Raw genomic sequence first — 16,079 nt, 5'->3', positions numbered from 1 at the left:
TTGATGTTGACAACTCTTTTGAGTTGTTGAAGCAGTAAACATGCTCTCTCTCTCTCTCTCTCTCTCTCTCTCTCTCTCTGTAATGCATGAGTAACCAGTCTAGTTGGAAGCTATTGTCTATAGTATTTTTAGTAAAAATATTAGGAACATGAAAAGCTTATTATCAAGTGGGTCTAAATGGAAAGGGAAGGATAGTGTTTAAGTTTGGACCAATTCTGAATTGAGAAATAAATGACAGTGGTTTAGGTTTATGTGGGTGCTCATGGTTGTATTATTTACCCCAAGGGTAATTCTATTTAAAGTCCAATTCAAAATAAAAGAAAAGGAAATTGTGTTTTTTCAGAAAAAGAGGGACCTGTTTGACATTTTCTTGAACTTCAGGGGCTAAACTACAAATTTCTGGAATTCTGGTCAATGATGACGTCACTCCTTCTTCTCCGGTGGTTTACTCCGGCCAATTAGTTTTTCCGGTGAAATTTCCGACAATGTTGACCATACTTTGACCGGTGATTTGAACGTCTTCCGGTGGTCAAAAATTATGAAAAATATATTTCCGGAATCCTTGAAACAAGCCCTTTCCAACGGTGTACTCAAAAAATGGATTTTGAGACAAAAAAATTTTGACGAAAAAAACAGAGAAATTCGTAAATAATTCCCTTGACACCAAACGGGGCTCTGATACCAGTTGTTGGGGTTGGAAAACTCTTCTATTCAACAAGAAAAATAGAATTACAATAGGAGGAGCAACTCTCACACTCAACTATTACAAAAAACCAACCCTCTCACCTACACTCACTCTAAGTGTTATACTATATGTTTCTCTATGTTTGGGATGCTTGCAACTGAAGAAAGAAGTCTCTATTTATAGTCTTGACAACCACAAATTTTGTTGCCTTCCTTAATTGTGTTCATCATAGGGTTGGAAGACTTTGCCATCCCATGTTTCATTTTGTCAACAAAGACGGCTATTGTAGCTTTGGAGGCTGGATCACAACAGACTCCTATGCATGTAGCAAATTAAACAATTCAAAGAAGTTTTCCATAACCTTGAATGACTATCTTTATAATGATCCAATCATCAAGTAAACCATCGAGAAATTTTAGGTTGGTTTCCAAGTTGGATCTAGTTGTCCCCTAGTTGTCCCCTTTTTGGATAACTTAGGTGTTGTTTGTTTTTTTTTTTTTAAAAAAACCTCTTGTGGCCTCTTATTGTTGCGTCACGCAGCACACGTGCAACACTTGACCTTTCCCAGCTGTTTGTTTTTCAGAAGAATTCTGACTTAAAACTGTTGCTCGCGTGCTGCGTGGTGCAGCACTAAACCAGCTGCTTCAAACTTCTTCACGTATTACTTTAACTTATTGCAGCAGTCTGCAGACATAAAAAACAAACATATTTTTTTTTAAATGTTGCAGCCGTTTGTTCCACTTCTTCTGCTACAGAGGGTTGCACAGGTGGTCCACAGACTTCAGACATTTTTCGCTTCGAAAAAACAAACAACACCTTAGTCATGATGATTTAAAAATGTTTAAAACTAGAATGAAGGGATTCATATTAAAAAATAATGAAGTTGTTAAAATTATTTAGAGGGGATGTGAGTGTTTATCTTTGGCTTGTTCTATACCCACAAAAATGTTTTGAAGGTTAACCCATATGTCTTGAGCAGTAATACACTTGGACACAAGGTCAAAGACATTCGGTGGAATGCTAAAGGAAAATTCAGCAAAGGGGATATTGTCGGCTTCCAATTTATGAAGATCGCCGACGGTCAGCTCAACCATTCATGACATAGCACCAAAAGCTTCTTTAGCTTCATCTATTTCGATTTGGATGAGCGTTGCAACATGTGGTTCATCATCTAATGAAGATACTCTTCATCTCTTAGGCTAGTTTTACATACTAGCTGAAAAGCTAGCTGATACTTAAAAAACTAGTTGTTAAATGAAAAACTAGCTGATAGCTGAAAGACTAGTTGATTAAAATGTCGTTTGGTAAAACTAGCTGAAACGCTAGTTGAAAAATATAAAATGACATAGAAGAACATTTAAAAGAATGTGTTTCTATAAATAATTAAGGGGTATATTTGGAAAATTAAAAAAAATGTTTATAAAAAGCTAGTCTAATGCTATGTTTAGCACACCACAACTAGCTGATAAGCTAGCTTATTTTTTGAGTTTTTTTATGTTGTCGTGTTTGGTAAGCCAAAAAGTAGCTTATAAGCTAGCTTTTTGAAAAGCTACTTAGACTAGCTTTTTAGGAGTTTTTTTAAAATTTTTCAAATACATCCCTTAGTTAATTATAGAAATACATATTCTTACATGTCATTTTATGTAATTTTATATATTTCAGCTAGTTTTAACAAAAATTATTTTTTATCAACTAGCTTTTCAGCTATCAGCTAACAACTAGCTTTTCAACTAGTACACCAAACATAGCCTAAGTAGCTTTTTAAAAAGCTAGCTTATAAGCTAGTTGATAAGCTATTTTTTGGCTTGTCAAACATAACAAATTAAAAAAACTCAAAAAATAAGCTAGCTTATCAACTATGTATGGCGCACAAAACACAGTTTTAATATGGATGCATTACTTGGACCCTCAGGATACTCGCTATTATTATGTAGCTATTAGACATTAGTATGTGTGCCTCGACATCCCACCAAAAAAAACACTGTTAGTGATGCTCATTAAGTACAATGTCGTCATACTTTGATTTGTGATAGTTAAAAAACAACAATATTAACATAAGTTATTTTGAAAATCGACGTAAAACTTTTAAACTCCCCAATATTAAGATAACTTACTATCAATGCTTTCATACCTATTGTTAAGATCAAGTTTACGGTCCAACAATTCTAACAAATGATTTGTGAAATAAGATCAAGTAAATAACGACATTAATATAAAAAATAACAAGACAAAGCTAGAGTATATAAAATGAAAGATATGATATATTTGCATATCAATAAATGTGTGTTTACAACGATGAACCAATATGCTTTTCATAGGCAAACAATGACATGCACATCACCTTGATGAACCAACATGCCTTTTATAGTAAAACAACAATGATATGCACATCACTTTGATGAACCAACATGCCTTTTATAGGCAAACAACGACGACATGTACATCACCTTTAGAGGCATGAGATCTAAGATAGTACAAATGATAACTAAAAATTCATCTTACTAACTCACATTACCTAATATAAACATTCCTTAAGTATAGTACAATTAAAGTACACACAAGGTCGTTGACAGCTTGCATGCGAACTGTTTGCATGCTTCACTACGCCTGAAGACAACTGCGTATTGGATGACTGGATTGTTGATTCGTAACATCTACATTGGTCACTTCTTATGTGTTTCAACATATGTGATTTGAATTTTTGGATGGTCTTTGTTCTTACAAGCCAAACACCACATCAATGATTGTCACACGTAAGATTTTATAAGAAAAACCTAAAAAAATCGTTCATAAATACTGAATAGATACAAAAATAAAAATAACTTATTTTGAAACAAAAAAATATTAAGAACTAAATGTGTACAAAAATAATAATGAAAATGTGTACAAAATAAGAAATATATTACTCTAACCGATCATAAGGACTGAATATGTACATTTTAACGAGTTGAAGGGATAAATATGAACGAAAAAATACTCAAGTGACCAAATGTGTACAAATCGAAAAATATATTACCTTTTTAAGTTATTATCCCAATTAAATAATTATGACTAAAAAAACCCATTTTTCTGTTAAAGAGAATTTAATCACCACATAAAGGTTAAACCGATAAAAACATATAATATAGGTCTTTTTTTTTTTTTTTTTTTGCTTAAACATCAAATTAAGATCTTACCATAAACTTTTATCACCAAAAAAAAACAAAAAATCCAAACATCCAACTTAAAATACAATCCATAATAACAAGTCTACAAGCAAAGAAAAGAATACGAATATCCCAATGACATGACACCACTTCAGGTTTCCACCGGAGCCTGAGTGACACCATACTTAACCAACATCTTCCCAAGATTCTCCGGCGAACAAACCTGATACTTCACCTTCCCACCATCCAAAAACACCTCCGCCAACTCCAACTTCTCCGCCGTCAAACTCGTACTATCCATCGTCTTACTCAACACCTTAAGTGCCAGCTGTACCGCCTCCTCCCTGCTAATCTCCTCCTTATAATCCTGCTTCAACATGGACTGAGCCGCCTGATTATTCGCCCCAACCGCCGCCGCCTTCCAGCCACCATAGTTCCCGCTAGGGTCACTCATATAAAGCTGAAACCCGTAGTTCTTATCCCACCCTGCGAACAAAAACGACACCCCGAATGGGCGGAGCCCGCCAAACTGAGTGTAGCCTTGTTTGGTGTCGCATAGTGATTGGACGAGCTGTTCCACTGGCATTGGTGTTTGGTAGGAGAAGGTGTAGCGTTGGGCGGCAACACGGGCGGTGTTGATCAGGATGTTGGCGTCCGACATTATTCCAGCCACCGCGCACGCCACGTGGTCGTCGATTTTGTACATTTTCTCGGTCGAGGTGGAGGTTTGGAGGAGTTTTGAGGTCACTTTTTTTTCTCCCACGAGGACGACTCCGTCTTTTGACAGGATTCCGATGGCGGACCCCGCGTTTCCGATCGCTTCCATCGCGTATTCCACTTGGTACAGGCGGCCCTCCGGGGAGAAGATTGTTGTTCGGCTGTCGTACCTTCGAGACATCTGTTGTCAAGGGCAAAATAGTCATTTTACATATAGTATTTTCAATTCGATCTAAATCTTATTGACTAGTATTCATCAACCAACTCATCCACTATCAACAACTTCAATCATATAGAATGAATAAAAGGCCAAAAAGAGGCCTATTCCAATTTCCAAATGTCTGTAGTGTATTCTGTAGGACTTTAGCTATATTGGACTATATATAACAGGCTTCTAGCAAGCTGTCTAATCCAATTAAAGGATATTATTGAAAATTCTTCTAGGAGAAGTGAATATCTTGTTGGTTTACAAAATTTTGAGATGATAACTTTCAAATGTCCCAAATCCTAACCAGTGAGATGAACTCCTCCCTCTTCAACGTGTATGTGATACTGATAATGAATCTAAAAACTAACATAATTTAACAAGTAACAAGAAATCAAACGCTAATAAAACAATTATACAGGGAGGTGGATGTTCTTATGAGAAACAATTATACCTGAAATTGAAATTATTTCAAATGAACTTAGACAAAATAATCCATTCAAACTACAAATACCAAATGAGACTCACTAAACCTACATTGAAATAATTACGAATCCACCAAACAATATTAACACTGTAATCATACATAAGGTCTGTAACAACAAGCACACAGAAGGTCTGAAGGTAATCAATAACAGGCCTACATCCATCTTGACAGGATTTCAGACAAGAAGCAGATACCTAACCAAATCTTGAGAGGAATTAGATACCAAACCAGGAATTCAGTCAGGTTTCAGATTAATTAATGTGCTACGAACACTAATTAGACACTAATCGAACAACTAATTGCTGCTGGTTCATCGAATCAGACAAGCATACATTTGAACCGAACCAGAAAAAAGAAAGTGACTTACCTGGAGATCGGAGAAGGTGAGACTGTCGGTATTGAAGGTGGGAGAGAAATTGCAGCTATGGAGTTCTGGTGAAGAAGTGTGGAGGGGAAATCGGCAATCGGAAATCCGCAAACTGAGTGATGATCTTATACTCCGTCTGGAGTTTTATTGTGCCCCAAGCTTTCTTCGCTTTTATTTTTAATTTTTAAGTTTTTTAGGTTTTGGTCCAAGTACCGTAAGTTTATAAACGTATCCACTTTTTACCTAAATATTACTGCATGTAAAAGTGATTTCTATAAACAATTTTTTTTTTTCATTCACGACAATTGGTGTTTTAAAATGTTGTATTATACAACTCAATAATGCATAAATTATTGTGTATGATAAAAAAACTATTGTGTACGAATCACTTCCTCTTTCTTTCAAAAAAAAAAAATGAGTTTTTTTTATATTTTATATATTATTATTTTATTATTTCTTAATTTAGCCTAATAAATAAAAATTATTTTTATCAAATGTTATATCCTTATTGAATTTATATATGTAATTTTCTAAAATGTTTTTATTATTTCTTTTCCACTTATTGTTTTCTTGTATTTACCATTTAAAAAAAAAATTAAAATCAATATTTTAATGAGTGTTTATATATGTAAGGTAAATCATTCTATTAAATTTCAGAATAAATGCTTTACAATAATTTTCTTTCTTTTATGTTTCAAAATAAATACTCTTACTTTAAAAAATGCGTATTACTTACGACTTTATATTAAACTTTTAATTTTAATAAGCCTATGTAGTATATGAGTCACACCTAGTCTATTAATAACTAGTATTATACCCGTCTGGTGGACGAGATGGCTGATGTAAAAAACGAATTGGTTTTACTTTCTTCTATATTATCAATTTATAATGTGTTCCCATATTAGCATTGTATAATGACAAATTTATCTAATTAAACAAAATATGAATGAATAAAATAATAACAATACATTAAAAGACAATAAAATAAAAAGAATAGCAATGGATTGAAACATGGGATGATTTCATAAAGACAATACAACCAATAAAATCAAAGTGACACAATTTAGCCACAAAAATAGAAGTGGAAGAATCTAACTGAAAATAGCACAGATGGAGGAAAGTACCTTGTCACTCGACTATAGGGTTCTAAACATTACTAACATTAAAATGAATGTAAGACACATAGTTGAGAAAACATAAATCTTGTGAAACCAACTAAAATGTCTACATTTTTATCAACAATGAAAAAGATAAACACCATTTGATGTAATAATGGTTCCAAGTTGGATAAAATTCAACGGGTTTCATAGAGGTTTGAAGATATTCCCCCTATACACGGATTGTGGTGACATCTACTTTTGAATCTCCGATGCTTGTGTCGTCCTCAACAAAAGAAAAAGAATACATATTACATAAAGAATACATCTTGTTGCTTTTGCAGCAACCACAACCACTCTCTATTCAACAAGGACACACATGCACAGACCTACACACCTACATCTTATCTCATACACCAATGTACTTTATCATACAACCAAATTGTAACACTGTAAATTTTCAAACAAGTTTTTCATTTTAAAAATCACATAATTCTCATAAACACAATCCACAAAAACCCAAAGTGTCAAATGATCAAAAACACATGTCTATAATTGTTTGAATACAAATCCAGGATCCTGAAAAATATAACTCCATCCCGTGTGTACAATCAAGTCGGCGCCTTCCCACGATCCTGAGAAGTACCTGAAATACATATCACATAACACGGTAAGCACAGATCTTAGTGAGTTCCCCAAAATACCACATATATCTCATTAGCCTCTCATGGCTATATCTCGAATAAGACCCTCCGGTTAATGTATCTTAGTGGAACTCTCCAGTCCAACAACTCGGGTGGACCCTCCGGTCCTAACTGAGTAAAGCTCAAAATAATACACAGCATAAATCACAAAGACATAATGCAGGATATCACAATACTCAATATAACAAGACCCTCCGGTCACACAAACTTACCACTCATGGTAAGTATAGTGAGAAGACTCACCTCATAAGCAAGCAAATAAACCTCGTAAACGAATCACCGATCTAGCCTCTGCCTAACATATATCATAATTATCTCTAATTAATAAATGACCCTCAAAGAAGTCATGCTAAACCCACTACAAACTCACAAAAGGATAAAAGACCATTTTACCCTTCCATGGCCTCTATAGTCGATAATTTGACCAAACACTAAAAGTCAACAAAAGTCAACTACAGCGCGCATGCTGGGCGTACAACCCATTTACGATGGGTGTACTACCTCGCCATGCATGCATCGGGGATCCTCGATGCTATGTTGCGCGTACTGGGATTACGCTTGGCATACGTCCCAGACTTGCTATTTTCCCACTCCCTTGGTCTTAATATGTTAATACCATAGCTATACTCTCAAATCTGGACTCCCTAAAGGCTCATACTCCATAAAGTTCGTGACTTTAAGTCTTTGCATGGCTGAGCAAGTCCCAAACCCAAAAACTCTCACTCTTTACTCCCAAAAATGATCATATCTCATGCATGGAGAGGTTTTAACTTCCAAGACCTCATTTGTATGAATCCGCTCCACTAGAAATGCTTAAGGGGCATATATTAGGCTTTGGAGTTTAACAACTCATAAAGTTTCAAGCTTTGGGACCAAAAACCCTAAAATGGACCATAATATGCACAAATCAAAAAGGATGAGAAAGATCTGAGCTTTATACATTCAAATGATACTCCAACCACAGAAAAGCTCAGATCCAAAGCCTAGAATCCAACTCTATTCTCTTCAATGCTCCTTCTTCACTCAAAGAATCCCACAAGAACACTTAAAAGCTCACAAATGGTCACTCCAGCTCAAGGGATGGAAATTAGGGTTTTGAGAGGGTTAAGGGTTGGAAATGATGGCCAGAAATGAGGCTATCATGATCCTTAAATAGGGACACACCCCTCAATTAGGGTTTTCACTCTGAGCCTAGTACACCCAACGTACCCTCTGGTACGCCCAACGTATTAGGTAGCCTCTGCTTCCAAATCACGTACATAAGTATGCTGAGCGTACACACGCATATGCCTCGTGTATTCAGCTACCACCTTTTCTCAAATAAAGGTCCAAACTTGATAACTACAATAAAACAAGGGTTAATGAGACGTACATGTCTCATGATATTACAATTCTCCCCCAATAGAATCATACTTCGCCATCGAAGTCATCTTTTGGAAATAACTCTAGGTACTGCTCACGCATCTCGGACTCCAGCTCCCAAGTCCACTCGGATCCCTTCAGATGTTGCCATCAGACTTGATCCAAGGGAACCTATTTATTCCTCAAGACCTTCACCATCCTATCTAAGATCACTATTGACTCTCGATGTAATTCAGGCTTGCATCTACCTGAATGTCCTCTAAAGGTACCACCACTGTCTCATCAACTACACACTTCCTCAGCTAGTATACGTGGAAGGTGTTATGAATCTGGCTCAACTCTGCATGCAACTCTAACCGATAAGCTACCTTTCCCACTCGAGCGGTCACTCTGAAAGGACTAATATATCTACGATCCAACATTCCCTGCTTCCTGAATCGGATCACCCCTTTCCACAAGGATACCTTCAGGAGGACAAAATCTCCGACTTGGAACTCTAGCTCAGATCGTCGTCGGTATGCGTAACTCTTCTGGTGACTCTAGGTCGTTAGTAACCTCTGTCTGGCCTTCTGAATCTGCTTAGTCATCTTAAGCACTATCTCAGTGCCACCCAACACTCTTTGCCTTACCTCTCCCTAACAGATGGGAGTCTGAAACCTCCTCCCATATAAGAGCTCAAAAGGAGGCATACAAATATTGGAATGGTGGCTGTTATTGTATGAAAACTCAGCCAAAGGAAAATAAGTGTCCCAAATTCCACTTAAGTCCATAGCACATGCACGTAGCATGTCCTCGAGTGTCTGAATCGTCCGTTCACTCTGCCCGTCTATCTATGGGTGGTATGTGGTACTCAAGTGCAACTGGGTACCCAACTCCTCATGAAATTCCTTCCAAAACCTAGAAGTAAAGCGCACATCTCGATCTGACACTATCGATGTCGGCATTCCATGTCATGCTACCACCTCTCTCACATAAATCTCTGCCAATTTCTTCGCAGAGGAGCTCTCACTGATAGTTGGGAAGTGAGCAGTCTTCATCAATCGGTCTACAATCACCCATATTGCATCGACACCTTTTGCAGTCCTTGGTAATTTGGTAATAAAATCCATGGAAATATGTTCCCACTTCCACTGGGGAATCTCTAGAGGCTGCAACGGGCCATGTGGATGCTGGTGCTCCGCCTTAACCTGTTGACAAGTCAAGCACCTCTCAACTACCAATGCCACATCTCTCTTCATAAATGTCACACCCCCAAACCAGACGGCAGAAACGTCCGGGGGCTCATGTGACTAACAATTGAATTATCATCACAATGAATATACATGAAACATAAAATATTCATCACCAACATTACATATTACAACTGGCATTGTTCACATCAAGTACATTGTAAAAGATTACATAAATTCAAAGTATTAATAGTACGATAGGTGATGTTACACAAAATAAATCCATACACACTTGAAAATCTTCCTGCTTAACGATTATCTGAGAATACAAGTTATTTTGAAAACGGTCAACATATATAATGTTGGTGAGTTCATAAGTATGTTTGAATAAAAATCTTTGTATCTTTTGTAAAACCCATAAAATTCGATATTTTCTGTAGAATGCTTGAAAATGATATGAAAATCAAGTATAAATGCATGTGTGAATTTCATAGCAGTAACATAGATGATTGCAGTTTAAATTTCTTTGTATTGTAAGTAACTGATAATTGAATAATAGTATTTCCCCAGAAAATCCAATATTTTTTTGATTTATAATAATGTCGAGGTTCTTGTATCATTAATTAAATTGTTTCGTATTGACACAATCGAAGGGTTAATCTTCAATATGTTAATTTGGTATTGGATCTCTATATGAGCCGTTATAACCATGCATGATAATGACTAGGTTGCTTGTTTTGACATTTTTCCAAACATCGGTATTTGCTCAAGGTTTTGTCTCCCTAGACTAGCCTAATCTAGCTGTAGTGAACAACTAAGGCGTGGGGGGTCACCCCGTATAAATCTATACACAAACACCTGCTCTCCCTCCAGGAAACTTTGGTTATAATTACAGGCTACAATTGTACACTTGTTTCACTAGATTCTCAACCTTTCATGTTTGTTATGTTTTTCACCATGTTAAATGTTTACGTGTACGTTGTAGATTTTCAATTCCAAAGGTATGTATATAAGTATACGAAGTTCAAGAATTATGTAAAGGTATAGTTACGACCTACTAAGCATGTGGTTTTCAGTCCAAGCCCAATTAGCATGTAAATAGACCACAAAGGTCCAATGACATGTAAGAGGGTAATTTAGGCCTAATAAGCACGTAAATGGACCACCAAGGCCCAACAAACATGTAACCCATAGCTCAGGCCCAAATTAACATGTAAGTGGGTCGCAAGACCCAATAAACATGTCATGGAAAATATTAGGCTCAATATACACTTGAATGGGCCCTTAAGGCCCATTGACCATGTAATGTGAATATTAGGCCCAATAAAATTATTATTGGCGTATTTCGTCCGTTCGTTATTGTTTCGTTGTTTCTTTTAGCTCAAGGTTTACCAAATTGATTATAAAAAGACCTTTTTTTTTTTTTTTTTTTTTTTTTTTTTTTTTTTTGTAAAAACGACGTTCTTGGCCAATAATCCTCAAACTTTTAATTAAGGTCCACAGTTTTGTAAAAATAACACTTTAGTCCATAATTTATAAAAATTTATAATTTCGCCCCAAATGTTTAGAAATTCACGCATCTAGTCCAAAATTTTATATTTTGACATTTATGGCCTAGTTTTGCAGAAAATTACATTTTCAGCCCTTTGTTTATAAAAATGATACTTTCGACCCAATTTTTATAAAAGTTACATTTTTGGTCCAATTTAGAAATAAATGTTATTTTCACCCCTAAATTTGGTTTAATTACATTTATGACTTAAACTTTGGTCTAATAACATTTAATCCCAAAATTTCCATTTTTTTTGCAAATTTAGGCCCAAATATTAAGCCCAATAAAATAAAATTTACATTTTTGGCCATTTGGAAAGCATGTTTATCATAAAAATCCCTTTTTATACAAGTAGAACCTGTTTGGTCTTTTAAAAACCATAAATGTCACTTTTTGCCTTTATCTTTTGTTTTCTTGACAATTTTGACCCTTAATAAGGTTCTTGCTTTAAATTTTTATATCTTAAACATATAAACACTTTTAACTTGATAATATGATGTATAAGGTGTATTAGTTCATGGTTTTTTACTCAAAGTTGCTTATGATATCGAGATATGTTAAGATCTAACATATTTTACAAAATAGACTAAGAAATCACACAAGACATGCATATAACACATAAATATACACATTTTACTTGTATTCTCCCCCAAAAACCATATGAAAACCAAAAACAAGGGGGTATGAACTCACCTTTGCTTTGATGTTTCAGTTTTGAAGAAGAAATTTAAGAAGTTGATGTGATTTTTGGCTCTAGCAAGCTTGTTGAGTAGATTTCAAGCTTAAGAAGTTTCCAAGAGTGTGATCATGGAATAAAGCTATGTAAGAAGGAGTTTTCATGTTAAAATGAAAGGAGATGTTTGTGTTTGATAACAACTTACCAAAGATTGAAAATGCTTGATGGAGATCCTTAAAAATAAAGCAAAATTTCGAGATCCTTAGAGGAAGGAGGATGATCTTTGAGAGTGTTTGGAGAGGATTTAAAAGAGTATGTGTGTGTGTGGTTTGCCTCTTGGCTGTGATTACAAGAAGAGGGGGGGGGGAGGAGGAGGGGAAGAGAATATGTGATGGATACTTAGGAGTATGAGCTTTGTATTTGCTTAATGGGTAATTAGCTTGGAGAACCACCATGTAATTGTGATGTGTCAATGCATGGTAATTCTCTTATTTTCCCTTTTTTTATATGTATATTTATGTACACATCTAGTGGGCCGAGAAAGGGAAAGAATGGAGGGGCTTTAGCCTCCTTTTGATTTGGTTCGAGTTTATGAGGCCCATAGATAGAGGCTTTTGGCCCATTGTGTTCATGGTCCATTTTGAAAGAAGAAAGGGTGTTTATGGACCATTAGGGCAAATTAATTCATTAATTGTCCAATAAGGCCCATTAAGGATAAACCAATTTATTTTGGACCCAAAATGGCCCAAAATGCCAAGCTTCATGGAAGCGGGTCCAGTTAGCTCCCAACTAAGGGTCATAAGCCCAAAATAGTTAAATTGGAAGCTCATTGGTCCATTAGGCCCAATAAGGAAATCCTAGTCCAATATGGACTTAAACCGGGATTCTTAGGGTTTTCAGACTCTTTGTTGAACATGAGAGGTGAATTAAAATGAGCACTAAGTGATATTTACTTAGAGTATATGTTTTACAATAGTTGAATGATTACACGAGAATATAATTTCCTAGCAAAAATGCTAGTTGTGACAATACAGGGCCACCAGTAATCCCTCTTTAGACCCAAATACATCTTAGTGGCCCCCGGGTGGATCGAGAATCTCGATCTATGTGTCTCCTCCATCATTATGCGCCGAACTCCACCCATATATGGTACCTATATCCGCCCACGGAAAGTCATAAGTCCCCGAATATCCATCTCAAACTCGGAAACCTGTCCGATCACTCACTCCCTCTTGCGGTTCTTCGGTCTTACGACCTCCACATGGGCCTCTCGGATGGTATCTAAGACCGGCGTCATCATCGTCATCCTCATACATACATCTCAGATCAGAGCACTCGCTACTTTACGGATCAAGGCATCAACTACCACATTAGCCTTGCCTGGATGATACAAGATCTCGCAGTCGTAGTCCTTCACCACATCCAACCACCTCCTCCATCTCATATTTAGGATGGGTTGATCCATGAGGTACTTCAGGCTTTTATGGTTCGTGTATATGGTATGTGACATCCCTATTTTCACGACCAGAAAATGCCGCTTTTGTTTATGCTTTATAAAAACCAGAGTACCTCTTTTAATAAAAATGTTGCAAAATTTGTTCCTAGTAAAACATGATAAATACGTTATCAAAGCATTTCCGAAGAAAAGTAATTTTATTTATTTTAAAACATTTGGGATGTCATCATCGATACAGAAACATAAGCATAAACAGAACTTACATTCATTATATCTATTGATTTATATCTCCTTAATCTCTCAGTGTAATCTGACTTCATATCAACACCTGTGATATAAATAAACTGAGTGGGTCAGGTTGGGAAACCTGATGAGTACATAGGGTTTTCAACCCACAATAATATAATTATTATGTTTAATCATCAACCAAATCACCTAATTACCCATCCCCATTATCTTCTTTACTCTTAAGGGTCAACCCTAAGAATCATTTATCCTACATTCCTTCAATCCGAAGTCCATTGCTTCCTAGGTTTATATGACAGGTACTAAGTCCATAGCTGCCAATGCTCGTTCGTAGCACTAATTCCATAGCTGCTAAAGTTCATTCATCGGTTACTAAATCCATAGCTACCAGTGTTTATCTAATATGTACTAAGTCCATAGCTACCAACGTTTATCTAACAAATACTAAGTCCATAGCTACCAATGTTTATCTAACAGGTACTAAGTTCATAGCTACCAATGTTTATCTAACAGGTACTAAGTCCATAGCTACCAGTGTTTATCCAATAGGTACTAAGTCCATAACTACCAACATTTATCTAAATGGTACTAAGTCCATAGCTACTAGCGTTTATCCAATATGCACTAAGTCCATAGCTGCCGATGTTATTTATTAGGCACTAAGTCTATAGCTACCAATGTTCACTCATATCATCTTTCATCTCTCATCATTCATCTACCAATGTTTTACCCAACATATTCGTAAATAAAAAATACATATACAGTTTAAATTATTTTAAACATGTATAAAATTGTTCATCCAGTATAGATAGCAAGTATACAGGTTATATGCACACATAGCACATAATTTATATAAAATACTTCATATCTATGTGTAAGATAAAAGTAACTATGCACTCACAACACGTAATTTATATTAAATACTTAATATATGTGTGTAAGATGAAAATAACTATGCACTAACAACACGTAATTTATATAAAATACTTCATATATATGTGTAAGATGAAAGTAACTATGCACCCACTTGTTAAAGTGATGATTCCAAACTCGAGCAGCGCTTCGCTTTTAACGATTTTATTTTCCTTTGACGAAACCTAGCGTTATTATCGCTAAGTTTTAGTCTAATCTTTATTGCGACTAATTATTATTCTAGATTCATCATTAACTCAAAGTCTACTTTCATGATCTATCATGTAAGGAACAACCAGGTAGGATCATATTGGAGGTAGGGTTTGTTTGGTATACGAAGTATACTGTTTGGAAATCCCACTTTAAACACCTCACTAAATCACAACCTAGACATCATCCCCGTAAGTAGATCATAAGTATAATGACTTTGAATCACTGACAAATCTTATTTATAGGCTCATAATAATGATATTATATTTATATATGAGCTATATTTAAAATAGGGTAGGCGTAGCTCACTTACAGCGGGTTTTATTAAAAACCGGGCTTCACTGGAGCATCGTTTCCAAGCCAAAAAGCTCTTTTCTTGGAGTCGTCGGGAGCCCCGGGGCTTCCTTCTCGTGCTAGGGAGGTACCCTAGGCTTTGGGGGGGTCTAGCGAGAAGTTATAGAGAGAAAGAAAGACTTATGGTGTGAAGAAAATATGAAGAGTTCATCTCTTATTTATAGGGGTTTTTATCGTAGAGTAGGCCCTATGTTTCGTCCGTATCTTCCGCATACAAGCTCCATTTTCTATGTTATTTATATCCATGCGTTGGTATTTACGAGTACTACAACTTTCATTTAGACCCCGTCGGCTAATTCTTATTTTATCTCAAATTTACAAAATTGTATCGAATTCGCCACGCTTGAAGAGTAGAGACTATGTTTCATCCATATCTTTAATATATGAGCTCTATTCTTGATTTTATTTATATCTATGCGTTGATATTTATGAGTACTACAACTTTCATTTAGACCCCATCGTCTGGTTCTCACTCTATCTCAGATTTACAAAACTTTATCGAATTTGCCGCGCTTGAAGAGTAGAGACTAAGCTTTATCCATATCTTTCGCATACGAGCTCTGTTTTCGACTGTCTTATAACAATATCTTAATTTTCCGTTTAGATTATTTTGGCTAAAAATCGACCGATCTAAAATTCGAATTTCCGGGCTATGTACTGTTATGCTAAATCTTAGAAAAGTCGTAACTTCCTCATACGAAGTCAGATTTGGACGTTCTTTTTATGCACGTTAT

At 35.8% G+C, this 16,079-nt stretch overlaps 1 protein-coding gene across 1 annotated transcript; it reads right to left on the bottom strand.

The window, feature by feature from the left end:
• Positions 1-3,849: 3,849 nt before the first annotated feature.
• LOC144997317 (proteasome subunit alpha type-4) lies at positions 3,850-5,792 on the bottom strand. The gene is made up of 2 exons (XM_078957188.1): positions 5,608-5,792; positions 3,850-4,729 (listed from the first exon to the last, which is right to left on the bottom strand). The coding sequence occupies exon 2, from the start codon at positions 4,727-4,729 to the stop codon at positions 3,983-3,985; it is 747 nt and encodes a 248-aa protein (XP_078813314.1). The 5' UTR covers positions 5,608-5,792; the 3' UTR covers positions 3,850-3,982.
• Positions 5,793-16,079: the final 10,287 nt, after the last annotated feature.

The sequence above is a fragment of the Lactuca saligna genome, chromosome 5 (genome assembly GCF_052625555.1).
Source record: "Lactuca saligna cultivar CGN05327 chromosome 5, ASM5262555v1, whole genome shotgun sequence".
NCBI classification, from domain to species: domain Eukaryota; kingdom Viridiplantae; phylum Streptophyta; class Magnoliopsida; order Asterales; family Asteraceae; genus Lactuca; species Lactuca saligna.
The sequence above is the reverse complement of the archived record's forward strand: the minus strand, read 5'-3'. Positions and strand labels throughout refer to the sequence as shown.

Bases quoted from the DNA above. Each gene is read 5' to 3' on its own strand.
- LOC144997317 (XM_078957188.1), bottom strand. From the start codon at position 4,729: ATGTCTCGAAGGTACGACAGCCGAACAACAATCTTCTCCCCGGAGGGC.